General features: G+C 38.1%; 1 protein-coding gene across 1 annotated transcript; it reads left to right on the top strand.

Annotated features, from left to right (window-relative positions):
* Positions 1–10: 10 nt before the first annotated feature.
* Positions 11–18,195, top strand: NSUN2 (NOP2/Sun RNA methyltransferase 2). Its single transcript, XM_054381744.1, has 19 exons — positions 11–103; positions 173–330; positions 490–594; positions 705–810; positions 1,604–1,675; positions 3,107–3,191; positions 3,975–4,167; positions 4,529–4,603; positions 5,674–5,804; positions 8,180–8,253; positions 11,191–11,321; positions 11,968–12,064; positions 13,122–13,294; positions 13,807–13,899; positions 14,285–14,420; positions 15,616–15,696; positions 15,924–16,062; positions 17,016–17,055; positions 17,786–18,195. Exons 1-19 carry the CDS (start codon positions 11–13, stop codon positions 18,183–18,185), a joined length of 2,382 nt encoding a protein of 793 aa, XP_054237719.1. The 3' UTR covers positions 18,186–18,195.
* The last annotated feature ends 9,246 nt before the right edge of the window (positions 18,196–27,441 follow it).

The raw sequence follows: 27,441 nt of genomic DNA on the forward strand, positions 1-27,441 counted from the left end.
CTTTGCCGTCATGGGCCGCCGGGCTCGCGACCGCAGGCGTCAGCAGCAGCAGCAGCAACGGCAGCAGGACCTGGGCGGCGACGATGGCGGCAGAAACCAAGCGGTGGGTGCCGGGCCGAGGCGGGACGGGGAGCGGTAGGGATGCTGAGCTGACAGGAGTGGTGTGTTTCAGGGCTGGGCCGGTGGCTACCCCGAGATCGTCAAGGAGAACGAGCTGTTCGAGCGGTACTACCGGGAGCTGGGTATCGTGCCTGACGGCGAATGGGATGCCTTCATGGCGGCGCTGAGGGAGCCTCTGCCCGCCACCCTGCGCATCACCGGCTACCGGAGGTAGGCACGGTGGGGCAGGCAGTGGGGGCGGGCTCGGGGCTCGGTAAGCCCTGTCCAGCTGCCCCGAAACAGGCAAGTACCTGCAGTTTTTGCCTCCATGGCGATCTGATCGCTGGGGTTGTGACTCCAGCCGCTCTTTTACGTGTTTCTCCCTTGCAGCCACGCCAAAGAGATTCTTCACTGCTTGAAGGAAAAGTACTTCAAAGAACTGCAGGACTTGGAGGTGGATGGCCAAAAAGTCGAAATGCCGCAAGCACTGAGCTGGTAAGTCAGCTAGAAGTAAAATAAAGCATCCCACCATGTTCCCAACATGGAGCCTGACCATCGGTTTCATTCTCTTTTTGCCACTGTCGTTTTTGCATCTCTTTGCCCAGGTACCCAGAAGAGTTAGCCTGGCACACTAACTTAAGTAGAAAAATCTTGCGCAAGTCACCACAGTTGGAGAAGTTTCATCAGTTTCTGGTTAGCGAGACAGAATGCGTAAGTTTTGGAAGGATCTTGATTTCTTTTTTTTTTTTTCCATATCCTGAGCAGTGTTTTATTTAAATGTGATGTGATGAATTGAGGTTATACCTCTTCTCAGAAGAATCTGGATTTTATGTTGCTGTTATAAGTGATTCAGCCTGTGACTCTGACACATAACTACAGTACTTCTACTAAAGTAATTGATTCTTTGGGGGTTTCTTCTTTTTGTGGGGTTTTGTTTTTAGTTTTGTTGGTTTAGTTTTGTTTGGATTTAATTTAGGGTTTTTTTTGTTTGTTTTTTGTGGTTTTTTTTTTTTTTTTTTTTTTTTTGGTTTTTGTTGTTGCTGTTTGTTTTGTATGTCTGGGTTTTGGCTTCAGAATGTGAAAACATGTCCCTGTAATATTATTAGTTGCTGCTACAAAACAAGTATTTAAATCTCATTAAATGTTCAAGTGTGTACCTAACATGACTTACCTTTAGTGATAGAGATTTCTCACTTGATTAAAGCCAGTGTCTCATCTCTTTTGAGAAGAAATTGCACTCATAGAATTTAAAAAAATGGATTAAGTACATAATTATCAGAAATTTTACTTGGGTAAAGTACTGTGATTTTTTTTGTTAAATGTTAGCAAAATTTAATCCCAGTTTTATAACACTATGGTTTGGATTGCTTTATTATTTTACTACATAGAGATTATTTTACTACGATGTTTTTTATGCAAAGATAAAAAAAATGATTGCTAAAGAAATGCATTTTTTGGTGCAATTAGGAGAAGTTTGGTTTTGTTGTTTATTTTTCTTTTCAAGGGAAACATCAGTCGTCAGGAGGCTGTTAGTATGATCCCACCTCTGCTACTTAATGTTAGCCCTCATCATAAGGTAAGTCTAGAATATACTGTGTACTAGGGTATTTTCCTAGAAGATAATTTGATTGAACTATAAAGTAGAATGGTATCAATGCTGATACACCCTTCTGTTTTGTGCTGATATGTTTTATGCTTTCTGCATAGAAACATGAGCAATCAGCTCATGTTCAGATTGCAAATACACTGCCATAGGAACATCTGCTTTTTTCAGCTATGTGCCACATCCTGTAAAAACACTTTGGTTTTAAGTAGCTTCTTAATCTGCATTCAAAGTGTAAATGTACTTAGCTACATTTATGTTATATATTCATGTTTCAACCCCATTTTAAAGTAAGATGACTGTTTTTAATTTCATGTTGTGAACAGGTGTCGTTTTCCAGATCCAAATGATAATGTTCTCTACTAGGTAGTTTTCATCCCTCTATGCCGTTTGAAGCTCTGTATATCTTCTCATATTTATGTGCTAACAGATTTATATGCTCTATAAATCGGTTAGACATATATGGCACTGTCTTACTGAGTATGTTTCATGATACATTAACAATACTGTGTGCCAGCGCTTATCACATGTTCTCTGGAGCAATCAGTAAATGCTCTTCGCATTTCGGCTGGCTTAGTCTTGTTCATGCCAGGGCCTTGCATGAGGGAAATCAGCAGATCCATTGCCATCTTTTATCCTGTTGCCTGATTTCAACTAACTTACTGAAGCTGAAGGTCCAGAAGATGAGAGTCGTATTTTTCTGAAAATCTCTAAAAGTAGGCAAGAAGAAAGACCTTAAGCTTCTCTACTTAAGAAAAAGCAGTGTTAGCTGTCAAATGGTTTGCTGTGAAATTGACTTCTATGAATGACCAAGCTTATGAGGGAGGGACCAAGCTTACCAGGAGGGAGAAACATGCTAGAAACCGTGTGTTGGTGCTATGCTGTTCTGCTGCCTGAGGGAAGCTTAAATATTTTCCAAGTGTTTGTTCCAGGATATAGAAACAAGCAATTCATGCCATTCTGATTTTTTTGCATTACAATGTAGATGTGTTGGATTGTCTCTGTTTAATTTACTGATAGTTAAAGAAAAGTACCTCTTGCACTGGAGTGTAACTTCACCCTTAATGTGTGGATGTAAGTACAGTTCCAGTTAACTATGTGAGCTGATAAAAGAACTGTATGCCCATATATATATATATATATATATGCAGTTTTCTCTTTCAATTGTTTTTTTTCAGATGATGCATTTGTTTGCTGCAAACCAGTCTTCTTTATATTTTAGACCTTCAGAGATAAAGCATACAAAAAATGAAACTGTACTTTGTTTTTGCAAATCTGTGTTCAGAACAATCGTAATTTTGCAAGTATATGCAAAAATATTTAATTTAAACAAGAACACACAGTAAATTTCTCAAGTACTTGAAAATACAAAGTAGGACCTTTTTAACTTCTTGGTCTTTGTAGATTCTAGATATGTGTGCTGCACCTGGATCTAAGACTGCACAACTTATTGAGATGTTGCATGCAGACATGAATGTTTCTTTTCCTAGTAAGTCTGGTAAAACTACCGAAAACTTTTGTGACTTTAAATTTCCTCTTTTTCTTGTAGACAATTATTTCTAATATCACAGATAAGTAATGCATGTAACTACATATGAATTCCCAAAGTGATACGACATTGGAAGTACTCCACCTTTTCCTTGGACTTCTGTGGGCTTACTTGATTTGAAGGAAACATGGGTTAGGTATTTATCTTCATAGCTCAGACTACAGTAGATGTGATTAGAGCTTTATTTTTGTATATAAACTGGGTGTACTTTGTAAATGATGGCCCATGAGCCCTTCTATTTTAGGGGTAGCCCACAAACATTGGACTGTGCTGCTTTAGCCTTAAAATAGTCAAGATATTTATCTTTTTTTAAGCTTTAGAACCTTTAACTTAGATGCTCACATAGATACTGCCCATGGAATTTGTGAAGTTGAGAGGAGTGGATTCTTTCTGTGCTCTGCTGAAAATCTGATGTACCGAGATTGTCTTTGGTGGCAGTGGAGGTTTTCTCTAATTTGAGAGTGAAAAGTTGAAAGACCCTTGGTAGTGTTGTATGTCCATTGCATGAAAGACAAAACATTTGAGGCTACATTTGGTACATCAGTTAATCCTTGACAACTTTATATTATTTTATATTCACTAAGGTGTCTTATATTCATAAGCAGTCTTAGGTATAAATATCTAGTGAAATATTTACAAAATTTTGAATATAAGGCAATAAACTATGTAAAATTATTTAGCTGCTGAACAGTAAAGCATCTTTCCACTATTTTATGTTCCCAGAGGGGTTTGTAATTGCTAACGATGTCGACAACAAGCGCTGCTATCTGCTGGTTCATCAGGCTAAGAGATTAAACAGTCCATGCATCATGGTGGTAAATCATGATGCCTCCAGCATTCCTAATCTACAAATAGATGTTGATGGAAGAAAAGAGGTCCTCTTCTATGACAGGATTTTATGTGATGTTCCCTGCAGGTATCTTGCATGTAATCCTCAGTGCACAGAAGTTACTGCATTAAGTGCAGTGCTAGAATTGTTTTACTGAGTTACTCTTTTGGAGTTGCATAGTAAGTTACAATTTATAGTAATTTCCAAAACAGGTGAATGTTTTAACCTGTCTTACCTAAGGGGATACCAAATCATGGTGAACTTTATTCATTCCAAGTGGTATTTGAATTTGGTCAGCTGAAGGCCTTCAAGTTTTGAACTTGCACTCAGGGTACTAAAATACAAAGATAGTGTAGAAACAAACAGTACAGCATAGGACAGCATGGGCGAGGGACGTGGTTTTTGCTGCTATAAATGACAACACAAATCTGTTCAATCTCTGTTACAGTGGAGATGGGACCATGAGGAAAAACATTGATGTATGGAAAAAATGGACAACACAAAACAGTTTGCAGCTTCATGGGTAAAAATGCTTATTATACCTCTGTACTTTGATTTCTGTCGCCTGTTTTCTCCCATGTTTTTAATATCTGCATGCATTCACATATACAGCAAAGCAGAGACTAAGAAGAATCACTTGTTTCTCAACTCAAGAGCTTATGTGGTATTCAGAGAAAGAATAGTGTTTAGAAGTGAGAAGTGAAGTATCTGTATCTAAATTGCTTGTACTATGATGAATGTCTGATGCTGAATTAATTTAGACAAGGTAGCTAATAGGGAACAAATAATTTGTTTGAGCTTCTTAGCATTTAGGCAGATAAAATACTATTAGAAAATACAGAGACTCATAAAATTTAATAGTAATGTTTTAAAAATTTTAGAATATTAGAGACAATACATGAACAGTTTCAGTTACCTGACACTGATTTATGTTAACTAATGATGAAGGAGTACTTAGCTTAGTATAGGCACAGTTAAAATAATAATTTAAACAGATGCAAAATCTTACAACATTTTACTGTGTGTTTGTAACAAACTAGGAATGCCATGTGGTTCAGCTGACCTGTGGTGATTTGTTACTGCTGGCATTTGCAATTGCAGGTTTTATTTCAGTTGCAAGTACACAGGTAGTACATAAGGTGGTGATCCAGCTCAGTGATAACTTTTCTGAGAAGGTCAATGCTAGCTAAGCTGCATTGTCCAAAATATTTGCAGTAGTCAGGTTTCTCCTCATTTTGATTCTAGATTTCTGAGGTGAAGAGGTAGGATTTGTGGGTTTCTTCTAGTGTTGAGCACTTGATGGGGCACTAGAAAGAACAAAATACAGAACGTTATAAGTTATTATGCAGTAGTGTTAATGTTTGACCCTATTGCTGTTTCAGTAGGTGTAGTTGTGTGTTTGCAGTATAGAATGCACTAAGCTGACTTGGTTTGAAACTGACTTTGTGTACTGGCGATAGCTGTGAAACTCAGTAAGTGTTGGCTTAGTCCATAAAGAGTTGTGTGACTGCAATGTAGCTTCACCTGTAATAAATTTGATGGACAGTTTTTCTGGTTCTTGAATACCTGGCTAGATTAAGAGTGTTCTGTTAGATTGCAGTTAAGAATTGCAACCCGTGGTGTTGAGCAGCTGGCAGAAGGCGGGAGAATGGTATATTCTACGTGTTCACTGAATCCTATTGAAAACGAAGCTGTGATTGCATCTCTGCTGGAAAAGAGTCAAGGTGAGAAGGCAAACTTGGACAGAGTGAGGAAATCTTTTCTCAGCCTTAAAAAGAATGTGCATGTGATTAGTGTAGTGTAAGTAAAATGCTCTTGGTAAACAAAACAGCAGTAATTGTTTGATACCGGTAGGGTTTCATTTGTGTTGATACGAGCAGTCTTAAATGGGCCTAGGTCAGGTGCAGATGCAAAACCTGATGAAGCAGTGTTAACGATACATAAGAGACTTCTACAGATCCATGGAATTCCATCTGCATTAGCTGGGTTCTGCTAACCATTTCCACTGATTGGAGTCCCTGTCTGACATCGCTGTTCCCTTCGGAATACACTACATAAGCTATAGAGGAGTAAAAAGCCCAGAGTGCACTTAAGCAGTTAGAGGAATGTTTTTGTGCACTGGTAGGTGGGAGTCACTGATGCCTTTAGTATCCTTTGACCCACATTTTGATACACTTGGATTTTTTAATGTCTTTAAAATTATGGAGGTTTTTTATAGTTTTGACTTGCATATGGAATCTTGCTTAAGTTGCTCTCCAGTCTCTCTCATTTGAAGTAACAAGAGGTGGAAAAACTGCAGTAAGCTGAGAAGCTGCACTGCGTCACTTTGTCACAGTAGTTTACGTAGCCCAAATTTCTGGTCTTTAGCTGATGGACACTTTTCAGAGCCAGTAAATTGAAGTTTGGAGGCATCTAATTAGAATTTGAATGAAAAGTTCAATACTCTTAAAGCTGAGCCTTGTGCAGAGTAGAAACAGCTGTATTGCTCCTGGAGCTGAGCTGGTTCTGGAAGTAGAATAGCGTGTTTTGTGTAATGTTTTCTTTGTGCCAGTCACTATTCTGGCCCCAGATAACACATGAAATTTCATTGTCTCAGAAGAAGCAGTTACCTAAAATGCCTGCAGATAATTAGGAACTGACTATTTAATTTCCATTCAAAGGACTTTTTATTTAGAGAGAGTTTCTTTGCATACTGAGTGAAAGAATAACATAGATGTGTTTCCAGTAAATTATAGTATGCTTGGCATATTAACCAGAATTATTAACCAGCATTAAGTTTAACAATGGCAAGACTAGAAAGTGGTAAGGACTTCTTCAGATAGGAGCACAAAGCAGTATGGATGTCACATTGTGGGTAAGACCCCATGTCTGCCTGCTTCAGAGGCCAGGTCTCTTACTGTAACTATTTGGCAAAATGAATGCTCATCTATTTTCCTCAACTGCCCCAATAAGGACTTGCACTGACACAGCTTCAGAAAGTTAAAACAATAAATTGTTTTATTTAGAGGGACAGATACAACAGATTTGGGGTTGCCGGTGACAAATACACTGACTGCAAGATGATCTCAGGATTAATAAATCCTGGGTAACGTCTGACAAAGTTAGAGATGCAAACTGTTGCAATGGCTTCAGTATATAATAGAAATACAGCAAAAGTTTAGCTGTATAGTGAAGGTGCAGTTCTTACCGAGAAGAGTATCACTGTCTTGGGTGGAGGAAAAGGAGCACAGCCCGTTGACCATCCTTATCTCTGTCTTTCCCTCCTGTCTGCTGCTGCACCTCTTGCTGCTGATGACAGCACCCCTGCACACCAAGAGATGTTCCTCTTCCAGGTTTTATACTCTAGCCTTGGCTGTCCTTGCCTTCTAGGTTGCAGGGAAAGAGGTGATTTAGGAGGAGAGTTGAGTAACACAGTCGTACATGTTTAGTATACACTCAGTTTGGCTCAATAGCATACTGAGAGGTGTTAACTTTAATACTGAACTGCATTTAATTAGGCAAAGGTCCTCGCTTGGACACACTAACCCTCAACATTTGTTTTGAACTTGGGTGCTTATGTTGTTTTAGTCTTGCTTCATCAGTTTTAGTCAAAGCAAGGCTGTCTTACCTTCATAAGACTCCTTCCATCAGCTCATTTTGACAGACTTTGATTTAATAAGATTTTAAACATTTGCTGATTGTAAATTACCTTAGTTCTGAAGCATAGTAAATCAACTTGCCTTCCCATCCCATGGTAAGCTAGGCAGTTATGGGATATTAATGAAAGCAAACCAACTAAGGGAGAATAAAAACTTCTATGACTGCATTGCCTGGAACACTGATACAGGTTGTAGAGTATTCTTCTATGTAGCTGCTACAAAGAAGTATCTGTTACATTTTGGGTTATTTATAGGTTGGAAAGTTCTGTAGTTCAGTTATAAACAGTTCTTACTACCTTGTTAATTTGTAGGGTAGTAATTGTATAACATTTTGTTCCTTTAAAAAGCAATGGTCTAAAAACCATCTTAAAACTTGGAGGAGAACTGTTTTTATAAAAGTTAATTAGGAACGTAACTCTCAAATTCTGTTTTCAAGGATGTTTATATTCTTGGGATTTCAGGTGCCTTAGAACTTGCTGATGTCTCTTCTGAGTTACCGGGTTTGAAGAGGATGCCAGGAATTACAAAATGGAAGGTACTTAATTTGATATTTCTGTGAACTTGTTGATCTGGTAGAGTGTTAAATTAGGGAAATGTTGAGATGTAGTATTTCAGAATATTAGACTGAAACAAAGTAATGGTAGTGATTTGCTCCTCAGACCTTTATAGCATTGTAGGGGAGAGGGCTTAAAATCTTTCTGATGATAAGTTCTTGTCATTTGCTCTCCACCTTAGCTTCTTTGTGTTGTTTCCTGTACTTAATATAATTTTCTTTTGTGTGCATGTGGCCTGTAGGTGGCAACATAATTTCAGCCAGCTTTTAAGTTAGCCTTCCTTCATCTTTACAGTCTGTGAGCGTTAGATGTCTTTCACTGGTCCATTTGAATCATTTGGAAGTAAAATCTGTTAAAATCTTTCTGGAAATAAGCTATAAAACTCAGCATCGATGTGAGTAATCATGGAATATTAATAGAATCCTGCATTTTGTTCCAGGCTTTACATAATTTCAGTTCTGGAAACAGACTAGTAGGGAGGTGTAAAAAAACCCCAAGCTGCTTCAGTTTCCTGTTAACAGTATAATCAAGAGCAGAAGGCCATCCTGGTAGCAGCGAGATAACTGAGTAATGATGTGCCTTTGCAACACCATGGGTTGTTCCACCTCCTCTCACCATTTCACTAGTCTCTTGTGATATGGAGGTTTATGCCTATGTGTACACTAATGTCCAAGGTACATGTCATAAAGGCTTGCTTCTGTTCTGCTGCTGGAAATTCAGTTTAGAAACTGATTTCTTTCTTTTTACGGTTCTGTTTGTACCTGAAGGATAAATGTGAAATGCATACCTGTGGCTCTGTGGCCTTAATCTTACTCTTTGTACTGTATAAAGAAAGCTACACTTATATATATGTATGTATGTTTATGAAGATCACCAAGAGTATATAGTATTCCCTGTAACATTTATTTCTGTGTTTGGATTAGAAATTTAAAAAATCTCCCTAATGGATGTTTTTTAAAGTAAATTAATAAAATCTGTTGAAAGTTTGCAAGACTTTCTTCAGCCCTTATTTGCTGCTACTGTACTTTTTCAGGCCTCACTGACTAGCTTATTACTGAATATATTTGCTTGCTTTGGTGCTGTTTTTACTTACTGTAGTCTCCAGTTTCCTGGTGAAACATCTGTTCAGTGAAAGCTCTCTGACTCAGTGATTACATTGAATATTTTTGAGCAGCAGTTGACTGTAAATCTCTGTAACAGCAAAATAAAAGTAAGATTTTGTTCAAAGAACACTTAGGTGCTTGGAAAAAGTACTCGTTCCTTAAGCCAGACAATGAGTGAACTACAATGAATTATTTCAGAATCTTGAAAGAAGATGCCTTTTTTACTCCAGATCTGGTAGTCTTTCTGCCACACTTTTAGCCTTCATTCTGCTCCAACAAGAGGCTAATGAAATGTGCAATAGAGAAATGTTCAGCATGTTTGTTGATGCTTTGTCATTTGACCAGTTACTTTGTGTGGTTAGTCTGGTAAGCCAAGACTGAACAGAGCAGTGCTGTTGGGCAGTTATTCTAGTTAACCAAAATAGTTCTAGACTTGTTTGCACTTCCAGTCATTTATCAATCTGTTGAGAGAAACAAACAAACTGAAACTGATGACTTCCAAAGAAGAGCAGTTCAGAATCACAGTCTACTTTGACTCCATGTAGCAATATGACGTGTAGCATATTTGGATGTGAAAATACCTATTTTGGAACTACAGTCATTTTTATTTCAGGAACATGCAAAGGCATAGTATTTTAGGTCTGATCTGATCAGTGGACAAGAAATGGCAAACTTCACAACCCTGAAATTGAAATCTGTGCTCTAACATACTCAGTGGAAATGTAGATAAATTTTATATTTCACTTTCTATTAAAGCACTTAATTAAACCTTCAAGTCAATCACAGCAAGATTGCATGGAAACACTTCATTCTGCTTGCCAGTCTTGAAGTCACTGTCTCTGTGACTTCTCTATTTCATTGCCTTAACAACTAAAAGGCCTTCATTTCAGTCATTAATTTTATGTATTTGCCCAACATAATTCCCAGATGTGATCTTTGTTACAGCCCAAGTATCTAGTACAGAAGCAGGCATCTAGAGCTCTGAAATATAATCTTCTTGTTGACATTTTTCATTTCCCCTGCCCTCCTTTGATGTTCTTGCTTAAAGTGCATTCAAAATGTCTTGTTACAAGAGTTGTGGCTCTAACCTGCTTGTATCTTAAGAGTCCTTTGACCCTGAGAACAAGGTGATGTTATGTCCACTTGATATGTCAGAGTGGACTTAGAGATGTGTTCTGAGTCACATGAAGATACAGACACTAAAATTCATGGGGATGTGATTCTTCGGTAACTTTCCTTGAAAATATGTATCTATCTGTGACCTATGTATGCCTGTGTCATGGGGCTCTATGCTTAACAAGCTGTTGTGTTTCATTCTTGCATCTTTTTTATGTAATGAAATGATTCCTCATTTCTAATCTCTGACTTGCAGTAGGCTTTACGCTTGTAATACTGCTTTGAGGCTATCTATGGCAGAATGTTTCACATCCAGTCTGGTGGAGAAGAAACAGTGCATCGTAAATCTCATAGTTTGCTGATCCTATTCCTTGCCATCTTTCCTTCAGATTTTGGTGTTCTGTATGTTGGAGAAGGTTACCAGAGATCACTGCAGTTGATTCTACATCAGTCTTCACTTGACTGCATGCTTCTTGAAGCATACAAAGTGGAGAAGAGAGGCACAGGTGGAAAGAATCTCCTGCTCTTAAATGCACACATACAATGCACAAAGGAACAAATGCATTTTAAAGAACTTAATTTACCAGAAAACAACTTTGCCTTTTTTGGCATCTGAACCTTGGTTTGAAAATATTTTAATTAAAACTTGTAAAAGGGTGACCTATGTTCTTCACAGTATTTGTATTTACTCCTTTGAAGGTTATGTTGAAAGATGGACAGTGGTTGGAAGAGTGGAAAGATGTGCCTTCAAATAGACAAACACAAATACGTCCCACTATGTTTCCAGTAAAAGATGAAGAGAAGCTCAAGGCAATGAATCTAGAGCGTTGGTAGGTTTTTGCAGAGTATATTTTCTGAGGTTTTGATGGTTCCCTTGTATGATGGTGGGCAAATTATAAATAGGTGAAATTAGGAATGTGTTCCTAATAGATAACTGCATATATGTATATACTATGTATATATATAGTATATACCTGTGCTTGTATACGTCTGTTTTGATTGTATCCTTTGTAATGGCAGTACACAATATTTAATTCCATTGAACTGAGCAAAATTACTGAAAGTTGCTTAGAAGGAATAACAACTCACACAAACATGTCGAATTCTTTGCATCAAATGGAGACAAGCCAAAATTACTGGGAAAGTATGTAAAACTTTAATGTTTTGGCAGTGTAACTTACTTGCTATGAAAGACTTCCATAGCTATTCTAAGAAGAGTATTTCGAAATAAGTCATTAAAGCTCAGGTGCATATAGTGAAATGAATACATTGCACTAATGGAAATTATTTTGCCAGAATGCTCTAGTTTAGATCCAGTTTCTAGCTTGTTAAATTAAATCTGCACAGTCCTACTAGGAATACTTAGTTTACCTTGAAAGTAAATGTAAATGTGACACTTCTAGTACTTTCTGAGAACCTGAATGCTGCTGCTGAATACACAACAACATTTTGATTAACTTCTTTTTTCCCCTCTAGTCTCAGGATATTGCCACATCACCAGAACACAGGAGGTTTCTTTGTGGCTGTGTTAATAAAAAAATCTCCAATGCCATGGAATAAGCGCCAGCCTAAGGTAACTTCTTTTAAAAGATCTGAAATGTTAAATTCTAATATTTCTAGATGTTTTGGAGGTTTTTGAACGCTTATGTGACAGAAATTATACTGTAACTGTTTTCTCTGCCCTTCAGTTTTAGTTCAGTGTGTCACCTACATTCCTTAAGAACCTTTTTAGAATGCTCTTTTTAAAATAGAAAAAAAAAGGGAAGATTTTGTAATCATAGTAAAGTAGCAAGATAAAACTTGAACATTAAATTAAGGCTTTGAAAGAATTACAAAGCAGATTAAATTGGGTACCTTAAGCTGTTACTTCCTTCAGCTGTGCATGGTCCTTCTGCTGAAGGCTTATTTTTTGGCTTGTAAGCTAACTCTGATTTCAGTTTATCTTACTCTGGCTGGTTACTCAGGAGTGACTCACTGGCAGATTAGCAGATCAGCAGCAGGAGGATTGGATGTAAAACTGTTAGCAGCAGCTTCAGATATTTGACTTTAATCCATTTGTTGTCAATTTTCTTTAAAATCCTGTCAACAGGATTTTAAGTTGGCGTGATTTATTTGATCTCTTAGGTTGCTCATATCTGAGAGAAACTTCTTGTGTGAATCCCTTTTAGGTGTTTCTGTTCATTTGATTTGCCTCATTAGAACACCTTATGAGTAAATAATATGTAGCAGTAAGGAAAAAGAATTTACTCAGAAGCAAGCGTCATCCAAATAGCACAAACTATTCAAAGTTCAATGTTACAGCACTCTTACAGAAAGCGTGCAGCAGTAGGATGTGTGTTTCACTTTGAGTGCCAGGAGGAAAACAGCAGATTCGGTCTCAAAATAGTTTTCTCTGTGAGTGCTTGTACATGATTTGCAAATGGTACAAAAACAACTTTCTTGGACAGTTGGTGAGAAGTTGTCCAGATCAGTATCGTATAATGGTATCTTGATTTAGTAATCAGAGTAACTCCTTAAATCCATCTGTTTAAGCACTTGCATCCAAATGCAGAAAAAGAATATAGGTATCTTTTTTGTTTCAAATTAGGTATTATTTTTGCTTCATTGAGAATAACTGTAATTTGAAATAGGTTCATCGGAAATTGCCACAAACAGGAGATTCTGAAGCGTCAGCAGTTAATTCAGATAATGGTTGTGAATGTGTTCCTGGAGAACCAGCACTTGATGAAAATGAGGAGTCTAAAGAAACTCCAGAACTGCAGAACTTGGACACTGAGCAAAGCAAAAAGGAACGAGTATGTGGGTAAGAGGCTATATCTAAGTATTTGTCCTGTGACAGATTCATAATTGTTGAGTATTCTGTAGTTCTTTTATTACTGGACTCATTTAGAAGTTGATCAAGGGTAATTAACGAATCTGCTCAGCTGTCCTATGTTTCCACATTTTTGCTCTCCTATTTCAGCAAGTTAGGAAAACTATTGCTTGTTAGCATTGTCAAAGTCTGTTATTCCTTTCTTCACTATTAGCAAAAAAGTACTTTCAGAAGTTAACCTTATGAACATCTTTACTGCCTTTACAATTACTCCCTCAGAAATCTGTGTTTTCTTGGTTTTGTGGTTTCTGTTTTCACTTCCTCATTTTGAGAAGTTAAATTGTGGGTAATGTTGTCTTAGTGGAGCACAGTAAAATGTCACTATTCTGTTTGGCATAGTATCATATGCCATAAGGCATGTGTTGACTAAATTAACTGAATGGACTGATTTTAAAACAAATACTTTTACTAAAATTGACAATGCAGTGGCATTTTCTTTTTAGACCACCACCATCTAAAAAAATGAAGTTGTTTGGTTTTAAAGAAGACCCTTTTGTGTTTCTCCCTGAAGACGATCCATTGTTCCTTCCTATCCAGTAAGAAAAAATGTTTCTGTTTTGACAGCAAGATTCCTAGTAGTTTAAGAATATTAATAGTTCAGTTGATCACAAAAGAGGGGTCTAGATGGTCATACATAGAACTTTTTCCTTAATTTTGCTTGAGGTACCTCTTGCCTCAACACTTAAACTCTCCTTAAATGAGAACAGCCAACTATAGTTTGCACTGGAAATTTTTGAGTGTGTCTCAGTGTCTATGACAGGTTGTCTTTTCTGATGTCATGCATCTTGGAAAGCCTGATCTTTGTGTTCTGGGCCCAAAGTGTTAAGAGTTTGCAGAGACAGCTTGAGAAATGGGCTAACTCATGCATTTTGAGTATATCATTTCATTGTTCAGTTAATCAGAAAAGTACTATGATCACAGGACATTCTATGCATTGGACCCATCATTTCCCAAGATGAATTTGCTAACTCGAACTCAAGAAGGAAAGAAGAGACAGCTGTACATGGTTTCTAAGGAGCTAAGGAATGTGCTGCTGAACAATAGTGAGAAGATGAAGGTACATTTCATCTCTTCAGATTTGCACAACAGATCATAAGCATCAGTGGATATCTCAAACTTTGAGCTTATTTTAGAGGATTAGCCCAATGATAGACCTTTTTTTTTTTTGAAGTCTGAGTGAGTGTTTTCCCCTCTATCCCTTCTCTGTTAAAGAAATGAAAAATTGTCTCTGAGAAGTAAGTCTTCAAAATTAAGATCAGTACGTTTTTTGTCAGGCGTAAGCTTAAAAGCAGAGGAAAGGAATACATGTCTGATCTGTGTGTGTGTAGCTGCATTTTTATGTGGCCTTCTGGTATATTCACAAGATGACATCAACACTGTTGTGTTTATGAGCCCCTTAATTATAAAAGTATTAACTGCTTTGAGAGCCCACCAAAAATAACAGATAACTTCAGCTGAATTCTTAGCTGGCTGGGTTATATGGGGACATTGTCTCAAAGTACTTTCAACAGTTTGACAAGTTGTGGAGCTGAATGATAGTGGGATAAAGTAGTTTTTGTGAATTAGAGGAATTTTTTTTAAGGGGACTCCCCATGGAAAATACCTTGCAAATGCTAAAGATTTGTCTTAAAATCTGTTGAGGGATTTAAGATAGAATGAGGTCATGTAGCCCAGCTTCCTTCCTGCCCCAAGTAGAGCTAACTTCAAAGCTAGATCAGATACAGTTCAGGCTGAATGGTGAAAATTTCCAAGGATATTTACTAACCCAGGCAGGAAATGGCTACATAAATGACAACATTTTAAGAAAATGGTGCATTATATTAGACAGCAAGACTTTGGGTATTGCAAAGGATACAGTGTCCTAAAAATGCACAAGTGCTTAATATTAAAATTACGTTCTTGATTGACTTTCCCAGAATCACCCAGAAAACTCTTACTCAAACTAAAACTAAAATTAGATCTCAGTAGTTCAGTGCCCTCATTTTAAGACTGTCACTTCTGTACAGTATTAGGTTTTCAACGTGGAAAGGAAGGAGTAAAAGACATTCATGTTGAAATACCGGGAATTCATTGTCTCCTTGAACAAATTTTCACATGAATTTAATTCAGTGTCCAGTGCAAATGAACAAATATTACAGAAGAGTTATCCTTTCTTCCTCCTTTTAATTAAATAGTTCAAGAGAAAAAAAGTTCAGAGTGGTGATTTAGAATTTATACTCCTTAATGATGATTATTGGCTTTACTGTTTGCAGGTTATTAACACGGGGATAAAAGTCTGGTCTCGCAACAGTGATGGCGAACAATTTGGATGCGCTTTCAGATTAGCACAAGAGGTAATGAGATGGCATTGTGTTTTCAGAGGAGGTACTTTGATTTCCTCTAGAGCCTATAGCACAGCTGGTATTAAATTTATCAGATCAGTAAGAGTTTGTGTTTTTCAGAATGGTGTAAAATCTGAAAATTATTTCCTAGTATTAGCTAAAGGCCAGAACTGTTTTTAACATTTTCACATCAAAGTAGAGATTGCATTTTGAAATAATTGTATCTATTTGTTAAACAGGGAATTTATACTCTCTACCCATTCATTCATGCAAGGATTATAAATGTCTGCATAGATGATGTTAAAATTCTGCTAACCCAGGAAAATCCATTCTTAAGTAAATTTAGCAGTGAAACACAGAAGAAAGTCAAAGACATGGGTAAGCCTTCTAATTTGTGCTATGACAAAATGATTGTTATGTGTACAGGGAAGACTATGAGAATCCTGTAACATAAATTGTGTTTGTTAAAAGTGTTGACTAAATTTATCTTAAATAGATTTGTTAGTTAAGTAAATGAGCATTACTGAAACCCAGTGTGCTACTAGAAACTGTAGTCCTTTGTGATTACAGCCTTTAAGGTTTGCGAACTCCAGAGAACAGAAGAGTTGCCAAACCTGTGACTGCTGTGAAGCAGTGCTATAAGGCAGCATTCAAAATACCTGATAAACATCGATTTTATATACGTGACTGATCTTTATGCCTCTTAGTGCTCCAGCAGAAGCTGTTTGCCATCTGCAATTGTTTGTCAGAAAAAAGTAATTTATCAAATATAGTTAATCAGATTTTATTTTCTTAAATATGAAGAGCAATTTCTACTCGTACTAAATTTTTGTTTCCTCTGCTCTGAATGCTTGAAAAAAATGAAGGTTCACTTTCAGCCTTTTGTTTATGTTGTTTTATTTCCAAGTCATTGCTGGTCCTTGTACTTTAGTGTGCAATGAGGCAAAACAGAAGGAACAATTTTTCTAAAGTTTGGGTTGGCATACTCTTACAATCATTTTACTTATATAAAAGTTCCTTCCTAGATATACTGAGTAAATTAATCTACTGTGTGCTTCCATATTTTAATTTTTTGGAGGTTGGGAGCGGGCAGGGTTGAGAGCTGCTTTTGTAACTATGTAAATATTTTGGTCTGAGATAAAAAGAAAGAAAAATCAGCATTACCTATATTGTCTATAGTTTAGTGTCCTGATGTAAATAATTGCTAACCAGTTCATCCTGTATGGCTAGAAACTTGTTTTCTTGATGATTTTCAAATTACAATCATTTTAACATTGTACCAAATAACATATCTGTTTTGATTATATTCCTCCCACTCCTCTTCCCTGTAGCGATGGGCAGTATAGTTCTGAAGTACGACCCGGACCCTGGGTAAGTAGATGCATTGCTTTCCATTTGCAGTTTTAGAACTTGGACAAGAATTTTTTAGTCAGCAAAAACAGCAGTGGAGGCATAGAGGTACAGTAAGGTCAGCTGTAAAGCCAGACAGGATACAAAGAATGTAGGAGAGAAAGAAGCCATCTTGCCTGTGTGTTTTTAAGAAATGTAGATTTTAGCTTTATAACAGGGGACTAGTATTTCTGCCAGAGGTCTACAGTATCACTGTGTGTTATTTGTTTGTTTCTCTATAGAGACCAGCATTTGAACAGGAAAAGCTGAAATTCTTCATTGTTCTTTTTTTGTTGACAAAGTAATAATAAAAGCTATTGAGAAGTTTTTAAATGTAAACTTTCTGTAAAAATGTAAACTTTTTTTAAAGTCTTACTGATACTTGCTATTTTTGAAACCAGAACCAGAAAATTCTTTTTCCTTTTGGAGAAATTGAATAGCATTGAGATTTAGGGTTTTTTGATTGCTTGCTTGTAGACAAGCAGGTACCTGTTTAGGTGTTGAAGTTAAGACCAATATACTGCATCTAAAAATAGTAATAAAATAATGGTCATAAATAGTTATAAAATACTCATAAAATAAAATACATTAGTCAAAATAAAATACATTCACTATTAAAGATTGTGCACTTATTTATCAGGGTATGGCTATAAAACTAAGTTTTGAAGATTAACTTTTTCTTGGTTGGCTGAACATAACTACTTGTTTGTAGAAAACCTGGTGATCTTCAGTGTCCTATAGTGCTGTGTGGTTGGCAAGGAAAGACATCACTCCGTGCCTTTGTGCCCAAGAATGAGAGACTTCATTACCTGAGGATGATGGGAGTTGAAGTGTTTAAAGCAAAGAGGAAAGAGGAGGAATCAGAAAGTAAAACAGAGGAAGAAGTTCAACACAGGCTGGCACGAACAGAGGAAGGAATGGACGTGGAAGATAAAGAACATGATTTAGTCATAAAAATGGAAGCAGAAGTAGGTGAAGAATCATCCCACAGTCCCGTGGAAAGCAGTACTATGGAAACAGAAAATGAGGATTTAGATCAACCTAGTAAAAATGGCAACAGTCATATAAGCCAGGAAAACAAAAACATAGGTACAATTAACATTGAAAATTAATTTCTTTATCTATTACATGATAGCTTCCATGAGGCTCAGATCCAAAATTTTGCTTTTAGCATGGAAATGTGTTTTAAAATTTCAGTTGGAATGGGATGTTCCTCCTCTCAAATTTCATCTGGTTTATTTTTTAAATTAAAACTATTGAGAGATTTTTATGTGTCTTCTTTTTACTGCTTTAAGCTCCATATAACTGGTAGGTAGGTTTGTGCGTCTGTTGCTGGCAACAGACCATGTACAAGTAAAATCTAAAGCTCGTATTTGAAATGGAATAATGGTAGGTAGAAATGAACTGCATGTCTCACTTGTTAAGAATTCCTTCAGAACTAAAAACTGGGGGGTCATACAAAGTACAGAAGTTCTAGAAAAGCAATTTTTTTCGTTTAAGATTCCATACCTACTACCCAATATGATTACTTCTGCCAGGATAAGGGAATCAGTGTGAGTATAAATACTAATGAACATACAGGGTATCTTAACAACTTGGTTAACATTTATTCAAAAGAAAGCTGTGCACACCAGCCTAGAAAAAAGAAGCAGCAGAAAGCATGCCTGAGGTTCTTCAGAGTTACGAGCTGCTTGATAGGCACAGTTAGTAAATGTCATTAACTAGATCTTCAGGCATGCTATGCATGCCTCAAACTCTTAGCTTGAAATTGCCTTTTATAAGAGTCTGGGACTGTCCCTCAAGTGCACTGCAATCATCTGTTTCTCTGTCATACCTAATTTTTGCAAGATACTTTTTTGTAGCTGAAATAATGGTTCTTTACGAAGAGTGTTAGCATATATGTTGCTGTATAGTAAAAGTGTAAAAGAGGTTAGGTTCAAAATAGTAGTTTATTTAATTTGAATTTAAAATTTAAAAAAAAAAAATTAAAATGTGGCTACCGTAGAAAGTTAATATAAATTCCATCCTTTGTGGCTTAGTTTCAGTAATACTCTTTATACTTGCATCAAGTTGACTTAAGAGAAAGTGATCAGTAACACAAGGTATTGTCATCCACTGGGACCATGGTGATAACAAATATTTGTGTTGCTTGTCAAATTGACTTTCACTCTGTATTTTCACTGATGGAGTCTTGATGTGGCTTGGATCCATTTGCTGTACCTTGCTACAACAGACTTTCTGATGCCTGCCCTTGAACTACTTCATCAAAGGGAGTATTCCTGAGGGAGAGACATCAAAGCGAAACAATGCCGTGTCCTCTGATATTAGTCTCATGCAGTGATGAGCCATTGATAGGACTCATATTTCTCTTGAGAGTCTGTAAAATAGGTTAATAAAAAAAAAAAAAATCAGTCCTCGCCCTTGTATTTTGCTAAGGTTTGAGTTTGTTCTTAGAACTGCTGAGAACTGTGATTGGACACGTGCCTTTTTGGGGAGCTCCTTAAGCTGAAGAGCAGCACAGCAGGATTTTCTTTTGAACAGAGATGTATGTAAAGTACAATTTTTAATTCTTAAAAGTATACAAGGAAAAAAATAAAGCAGCTTGAAACTGCAGACATGAACCTTAACATTGGTTTTCATATCTTTGCATTTATTCTGACATGCAGCATTTGAAACTGAAGAAGGGTAGAGGACAAGTTTCATTCTGAAGTTCTCAGCAGCATCACAGTCTGCAGTACTTAACCCTAAGTTAACCCTAACCTAAGGATGACTGATTTTAATCCATCTAATCTTTTTGCACTTTAATGATCTCCACAAATTATCATGAAGAAAAACATTTGTTTCGCATTATGCCTGCTGATGCTGTGTCTGTTGATGCCCCTGAGCAGTGGTTTTAAGCCTCATTTCAGTCAGTGACTGCTAGGGACACAAGTTTATGACAAGTTAAGTTGATATGAATACTTGTTGATATAGACAGTCCAGGCAAATTAGATCAGCAGATAGCTAACTAGAAAATGAATAGTCCTGAATTTTTTTTTCCTGAGACTGGACAACTAAGATGAGAGCAGAAAGCTTTTATCAGGGAGCTAAAGAAAAGTAGGCTCTTGGTTCATAAACTGATGGAAATTGAGTATAACTTAGATTCTTGGTAGATTAAGAGTCCACATCTGTGTCATTTTAAATCCTTTTTGTAGTCCCATTTTCCTGCATCATTTATGATATTTGCTTTGCTCTTCATTTTTTGGAGGTTTTTCCCTGTCAGCTGCAAGTGGGAAATTCCAGCCAAGAAGCTGGGAGTCTAATTTTCTGATCAAGAGGTTTACTCCCTGTCTGCAAATTTGTTTACATCAGTTGCTCTGTTCTAGTTACTATTCCTGCCTTGATTGCCAGAAAGGAAGATGCCCAAAACATTAGGTAGTGACTGAAAACACCAACCTGGGTTAGGGGCCTGATGAAATAGGGTGTTTTTATTTGTCTGCTGAACTATATGCTGCTGTGGCTCTGATGCTCAGGCAGTTGAACCTCTGCTTGGGTGGTTTTGAATGTGGGTTGCTGCAAAGAATTTAAAAAGAAGGTGAAAGAGAAGCAAGAGGCAATCATGTTAAGTTTGAAAGGGTGAAAGTCTTAAAAATCAGTAGGTTTGAAGTTCATGAACTATTAAATCCATCACTGTCAACAGTCTTGATTAAATGTGAGATTTCTCTAGTTAACATTGCCGGGTTTTATAAACAGAACTGTTGGATGTTTACTCTGATTGCAGGGGGTATTATTTGTGGCAGGAGAAGAAAAAAATTCCTGCATCTAAATGAATAGTCTGATTGTGTTCTGCTTAGAGAGATGCCCTCAGGAGAGGCTGCTGGAGCCGTCTGTTGACTGAGAAACCTAGAAAGAAAAGAAGGGAGAACACCACATGAGATACTCCTTTGTAGCTTTTCTATTGTGTTTACCTAATGTTAGCAATTAGTTGGGAAGTTCATTAGAGTTTCAATACTTCAGTTTGATGCAAAATTAATTTACCATAATCTAGTGCTACTGGGGTGATTTGTTGTTTTTCTTAAATGTCTGACTCCTATTAAAGTTAATGAGACTTCTCAGAGGCTACAGACCCCTTGAAAATTTCCTACTTAGAAACTTCAAATTAACAGTGAAAGAAAGAAATGTAGCTCCTGTAACAGCCCCTACCTGAGGCTGCAGCAAAGGGAAGTCAGTGCGTTCCTTTCTTCCAGTGGGATAACTCCACCTGGGAAAACAAGCAGCAGTGTGCTCATGCCATGTTGCTGCCAGAGCTGAGCTGAGCATGGCATCTTGTGCTGCTGTCACTCCACGACAAATCTTGTAAACAAACCCCAGCAAAGGGAAGGGATACAAGAGCAGTTCTGTTATTCCTAACAAATGTTCTGATAAAGTCAGCAGGCGCACTTGTCATGTCCCATGTTTGCTGCTCTGCTTTGCAGCTGGCATTCAGGACAGTCAGTGCATGGCATGGGGGGACTGGGACCTGCACCTTGCACAGGGGTGCGAGGCACCTCACTGCCCACGCCAAGCACCAGCAAGGGCCTGTTTTGGAGGAAGCAAGGGCAGCACAACACTCTGCATATCTTCAAGGTATGGTGTTGCTCGCAGAGGATCCATGCCTCTGTCGCTCCAGGTGGATTTCCTACACTTGCCACTGATCCTTTTATCAGACACATGTTTGTATCTAACTAGGATTTATTTGTCACTCTGTGTTTCTTAAGACTGAGTATTGTTTTTTGACTAAAGGCTGGTTTAGTTCTTACAGTGTGGCTGGGTTATGAATTTAAATGAAGTGTCCTACTTCTGTGCTTGGTATTCCTGTTCAGTTACATTTAAGCAGGCTGTTGGCTATTATTTGCCTAAAATCCCCCTTTTTCTCATGTTACCTGTTCATGGCTTTGGCAGGATGGGTAACTCCAGGTACTCCATCACTGAATCATCCCACAGGGATGTACCTGTACACTCCTGCCTCACCTGTATACCTCTTTGTATTTCTGATACTTTGTGTCTTTTACTCCCATTTAGTATTTGTTGTCCCTTGAAGTTACTGACTCCTCCCTAGATGTCTTTTTGTGTAGCTCAAAGGCTTTCAGGTGTGTTAGAAATGGACTTTTGCCTATTCCTAAATGGAAAACTGATATCAACAGTGGCAAAAACAATTCTTACACTGTAGATAAGAACAGGACAAACATAATGATCCTTGCCCAGGTGTAGTGGTTTAGCACAAGGGCTAATCTGCCTGCTCCCCAACACAGAAGTGAGGGAAAGTATAACACAGTGCTGAGATACAGAGATAAGAGTTTAACATAACATATCATATACACAATATGTAATTACCTTAGCTAATAATCTAATTAATAATACAAGACATGATTACCTTAGCTTAGCCTATTTGCAAAAACAGTGCAGTGAAATAGGGGGGGGGGGCAGGGGGAACATATCAAAAGCCAGCATAAAAGAGAAAGCCAAACCCAGCAGCTACCTGACTCCCACTCTTTCTGCTGCTGTGTCTGCAGAAGAGCCAACACCCAAGAAGCTGGAACCCAGAAGCAGCAACTGGAATAGGAAGCCTTCCATGTTGCAATCTGAACTTCAAGCCCCATAATACTGTGCTCCAGTTAGCACTTTCATTTTTGAAGCTGGCATGACTGCAGCATGGTATGAATCACAGCAGCAGGTCCAACTCAATCCATGAGACCAGAATAGTCTCCCAGACTCCAGGGGTTTTTTGGACTGAAGATGTTGTCTTTGGTTTGAATGGTCCTTTGTATATTTCTTCTCCATTAATTTGCTTATCAGTCTCTGAGACCATGCTAACTTTTAGCACTCACCCTGTCTGAGGAAGGCACAAGATCCCACCTATTGTATGAAGTATTGATTCCTTTTGGTTGTTTTTATTATTTGGCAGAACTATTAAGTTTTTGTTTGATGATCCCCGCTTCTTGCGTCAGATGAGACAGCGCACAACTGATCACTGACTAGTTTCTTCAGGATGCTTGTGATTTTGTTGTCTTCTTGTCCTGTCTCTTACCAGTCATCTTTTTTCCAAGCTGAAGAATCCTAGCTTACTTGTTTGTTCCCTGTGTGGGTACTACTCCAAACCTTCCACCTTCTTTATCCAATGTTTCTGAACTCTTCTCAATTTTTGTGCACTTTTCCAGGTGAAGGAATGAGAACTGCACATATGGCATTTGCAATTGGGCAAATGTGTGCTCTCTGTTCTGTTCTCTCCTCCAGTTATCTCTCTGGTGTTTTATAATGCTATTGAATATCAAGGCAATGTTTCAGGGGAATTGCATATCATAATCTCATTATTATGTTCTGATAGCAATTGAGAACCTGTCTTTTTACATGCAGTGTTAGCATAATTTTTCCCCTGTAATGAGTTTCATTTGCTGTTTGATCACCCAGGTCTTTGTGCAGTTCTTTGTAGTTGGCCCTAAATTAATAGCTACTGACTGAGTTGTATCCCACCTAGAATACTTTTCTGAAAGTCTGCAGGTCCAAGTTAGTCATTTCATCACAAGACCATAGAGGAGGAATTTCACATCAAAATGCTCATGAGCAGGGTAATTGAGCACCAAAGAGAATATAGCATTTTCTTTCTAATATTGAAGAAGAAAATAGTCTGTCCATAAAATACTGTCATAGAATGTTTTTAATCTGGAAAATAACAGCTTTTTGTAGGGGGAGAAAAAGTGTCCCTAGAAACACACAAGACTGATTTCTGGCAGCCTCCCTTCAATCTTTTCCAAGGGTTCTCAATCTAGAAATTTTCCTGGGAGGTTCTTGAGACCCACTCCCTAAACTCCTGCTTCTATGGCCTCGCAGGCTTCAAATTCACCAACTATCTTGTTCTGCGAGGTGGTGATACCTTTGACACCACGTTACCAAGTATAAATGTCTCTGTGACAAGCTGTCAGTCTGGTATACTGTCCAATTGCCTGCCCTCATCTTCAACAGACACTCTAGGGCAGTGAAAAGGGAGTTAGGGAAACAGCCTGAAGTACTAAAAATGCTTGTTTCAGATGTTCCAAGTGGATTTTAAAAGCCATTTTACCATGTAGGAAACTATTTTTAACTCTTCATTTTCCATAGTCCGAATGTTTACAAATGCAAATCTCCTGGGGAATGAAATTCCAGGCCCTGCACAGCAGCAAACAGCATCATGAACATAACACTGTTGTAACATTGTAGCCTCTCCCAGTGAAAAATACAAATGTAGTAACAAATCCTGTAATGAAAATGTCCTAAAGTTTTTGTTTTGAAGCCCAGCTGTTCAAGTATCAGCAATTTGTTTTTCTCACCCAAAGAAAAAGACAGAAGTAAGAGATGGGGGACAACACAAGAGAAACTCTTCAGTAACACTCATGGTGCTTGTTGCAGGTATGTAGGATGTAAAGCCAGATGACAAGTAACTGAGATGATGCAAGGTGAGCTAGCTGGAGATAGTTCTATTTTTGAAACATTACAGCAATTCTATGTTCATTTAGGCAGTTGTGTAGGTTCCACATACTTGCCACAGAGAGGTGAGCTAGTTTCAGCTTGCAGAGAGGACCTACAGAGAGCAACTAGGGACCACATCAGGAGCCAATCACTAAGCTTTTTTTCTGATTATAAAATCACAGAAACACAGAAGGATTTAGGTTGGAAGGGTCCACTAGACATCACCTAGTCCAAACCCCTACCCAAAGCAGGGCTGACTTCAAGGTTGGGCCAGTTTGCTCCAAACTGTGTCCAGGTCAGTCTTGAAAATCTTTAAGGACCATCTCTCCGGACAAGCTCTTCTAACCTTAACCATTCTTACGGGGAGGAAGCTTTTCTGTATGACCACTGGGGAGTTCTCCCTGCTGCTACTTCTGCCTGTTGCCTCTTGTCTTACCACTGCACACCCTTGGGGGAAGTTTGGCTTTATAGTCTCTGCAACCAGCTGCTGGGCGGTGGAAGAGAGCAGCTGAAGTGCAGTAACAGTCTTTTCTCTGGACTAGACAAACCCAGTTCTCTCCTCCCATTCTCATTCATCCTCTGCTGTGGCCTGTTAACCGTCTTGGTGAGCCTTCACTAGTGGGCCTCTCCAATTTGGCAGATCTTCTAATGGGGGACCTACGCTGGACACAGTACTGCAGCCAGCCTCACAAGCAATGAGTGGAGGGAATAATCACAACCCTCAAGCCTCCAGCTACTTCATGACTGTTGTAAATTTCAAGAAATATATGCTGTTCATTTATTCCAGAATATTCTCAGTGGGGTTTTTTGTGCTTTATAACTTAATTTTCATAATCTAATTTTTCAAATTCTTTTTGACACAAAAAATCCGTGCAGCTGTGCAAAATGTGCTGCTTTACTGAACAATGAGAAGATAGAACTAGCTTTGTGCAAAGTTCTCTTAAATACAGAAAGATAAAATTAAATGCAAAGATAATTTTTTTTAATGTGGTTGCATGCTCATGATGATAATGTACATTATTTTGAATGGTGATTCAAAAAAGAAAAATATTTAATGTACAGATCATCTTTAATGCAAAGATGAATACCTTCTACTCAAAATGCATATCTCTTAATGCAGAAAGAGACTGGAACTCATGGGAATGCCTCATGATCTCCATGCTATAGACCAATGAATTGTTCTTGAAGTACAGATTACAGAGACAGCAAATGTTTCTCAGCTTTGCCTGCAGTACAGAATAAAGCCAAAGGGCATGACTACATTACAGTAAAAAAAAACATCTAGAAGATGCCAGCTTTGTTCACTGCCTATACACATATGTCCTGCAGGCAGAGTGTCTGAGCACTTTGAGTTTTGCTTCTTTGTTTGGTGTATAGGGGGTCTGCTTTTGGGGGCAATCTCAAAGTACTAGTAAAACAGCAGTGCAAGCTGCTTCTCAGCCCCTCACCTCTAAGTTTCTAAGGAGGACTCTCTGCCATAGCTTGAAATCTTCTTATACCTGGACATTAGGATTTTAGATAATGGCATTTCTGACCCCAATGAGGGTTGAATCGAACCAGCTCCTTCTCACTCCTAGAAAAATTAAGTGAAAGGGTAATGATGATAAAAGGATGGATGGAAGATAACATGCTCAGCAGAGCCAAGGTTTGGTCTGTTGCTAAGAGGCCTGTAGGTGACCAGGGTGGCCAGAGAGTGTGCATGATTTGGTTTGAGGATCTCACAAAGCTACCAGGTTTCTCTGTTTGTAACAGCTTACCTATCACACTGATCAAAAAATTCTCTAAATACAGAGGAAAAGGAGCTTTTTTTCAAATTCCTTTGAGCTTTCACCTTTTCCCACAGATAACAGGGGAAGCTGAGTGTTAGTGACTCATAATAAGATATCCACATTGTCAGAAGAAACCTCCCTGTGTTTTCTGTAATGTAATTTCTTAGTGCCTATAGGATTTTAAGCATGAATCCATGGAAACAATGATTCAATACCTTCCTGAAGGGCTGTTTACAGGGACAGAAAGAAACATACTTCCACTTTCCAGAATGGTTGAATAGTTCTATTACTCTTGTGCAACTTTAATTGCTCCTATGGACATTGTAACACCATATCAAATTTTGTAGTGTCAGTCAGGCTGTTCTCCAATTTTAAGCCCGGCATTTGCATAAGCACAGACCTTATATTTTTTTTTTTCCCTACTATGTTTCTATATCCTATCTTTTCCTAGATTTTTTAAAATGTAGAGGGACAAATGCACTCAAATTCATAAAATGGTTTAGGGTTGGAAGGGACATTAAAGATTACCTAGTTCAAATCCTCCTGCCATGGGCAGGTACACCTTGCACTCACCCAAGTTGTTCAAGGCTTCATCCAGCCTGGACTTGAACACCTCTCCAGGGAAGGGACATTCCTGACCTCCCTGGGCAACCTGTTCCAGTGTCTTGCCACCCTCACTGTAAAGGATTTCTTCCTAATACCTAGTCTAAATCTACCCTCCTCAAGCTTAAAGTGTCCTATCACTGCAAGTCCTGGTAGAAAAGTCCTTTGATGGTTTTCATGTAGGCCCCCTTTAGGTACTGGAAGGCTGCTATAAAGTCTCCCTGGAGCCTTCTTTTCTCCAGGCTAAACAGCCCCAACTCTTGCAGCCTGTCCCCATAGGGCAGGTGTTCCAGCCCTCTGATAATATTGTCAGCCCTCCTCTGGAGCTGTTTGAGCAGTCGAACACCCCTCTTATGCTGAAGGCACCAGAACTGGACACACTATCCCAGAAGGGAGTCTCACAAGAAAACAGCAAAGGGGGAACAGCTGCTGGTCACAGTTCATCTGAAGTCACTCACGTCAGCTGAAGTTCACCTTAGAAATATGTATTCTATCACACCTTAGTATTATTTTTTCATGGGGTTAAATTTCTGCA

This window comes from Indicator indicator, chromosome 6 (genome assembly GCF_027791375.1).
Source record: "Indicator indicator isolate 239-I01 chromosome 6, UM_Iind_1.1, whole genome shotgun sequence".
In the NCBI taxonomy this organism is placed as follows: Eukaryota; Metazoa; Chordata; class Aves; order Piciformes; family Indicatoridae; genus Indicator; species Indicator indicator.

Coding starts and splice junctions, on each gene's coding strand:
- NSUN2 (XM_054381744.1), top strand. CDS start 11: ATGGGCCGCCGGGCTCGCGACCGCAGGCGTCAGCAGCAGCAGCAGCAA. Junction 595..704: donor ATGCCGCAAGCACTGAGCTG/GTAAGTCAGCTA, acceptor CTCTTTGCCCAG/GTACCCAGAAGAGTTAGCCT. Junction 13,900..14,284: donor CCATTGTTCCTTCCTATCCA/GTAAGAAAAAAT, acceptor CTATGATCACAG/GACATTCTATGCATTGGACC.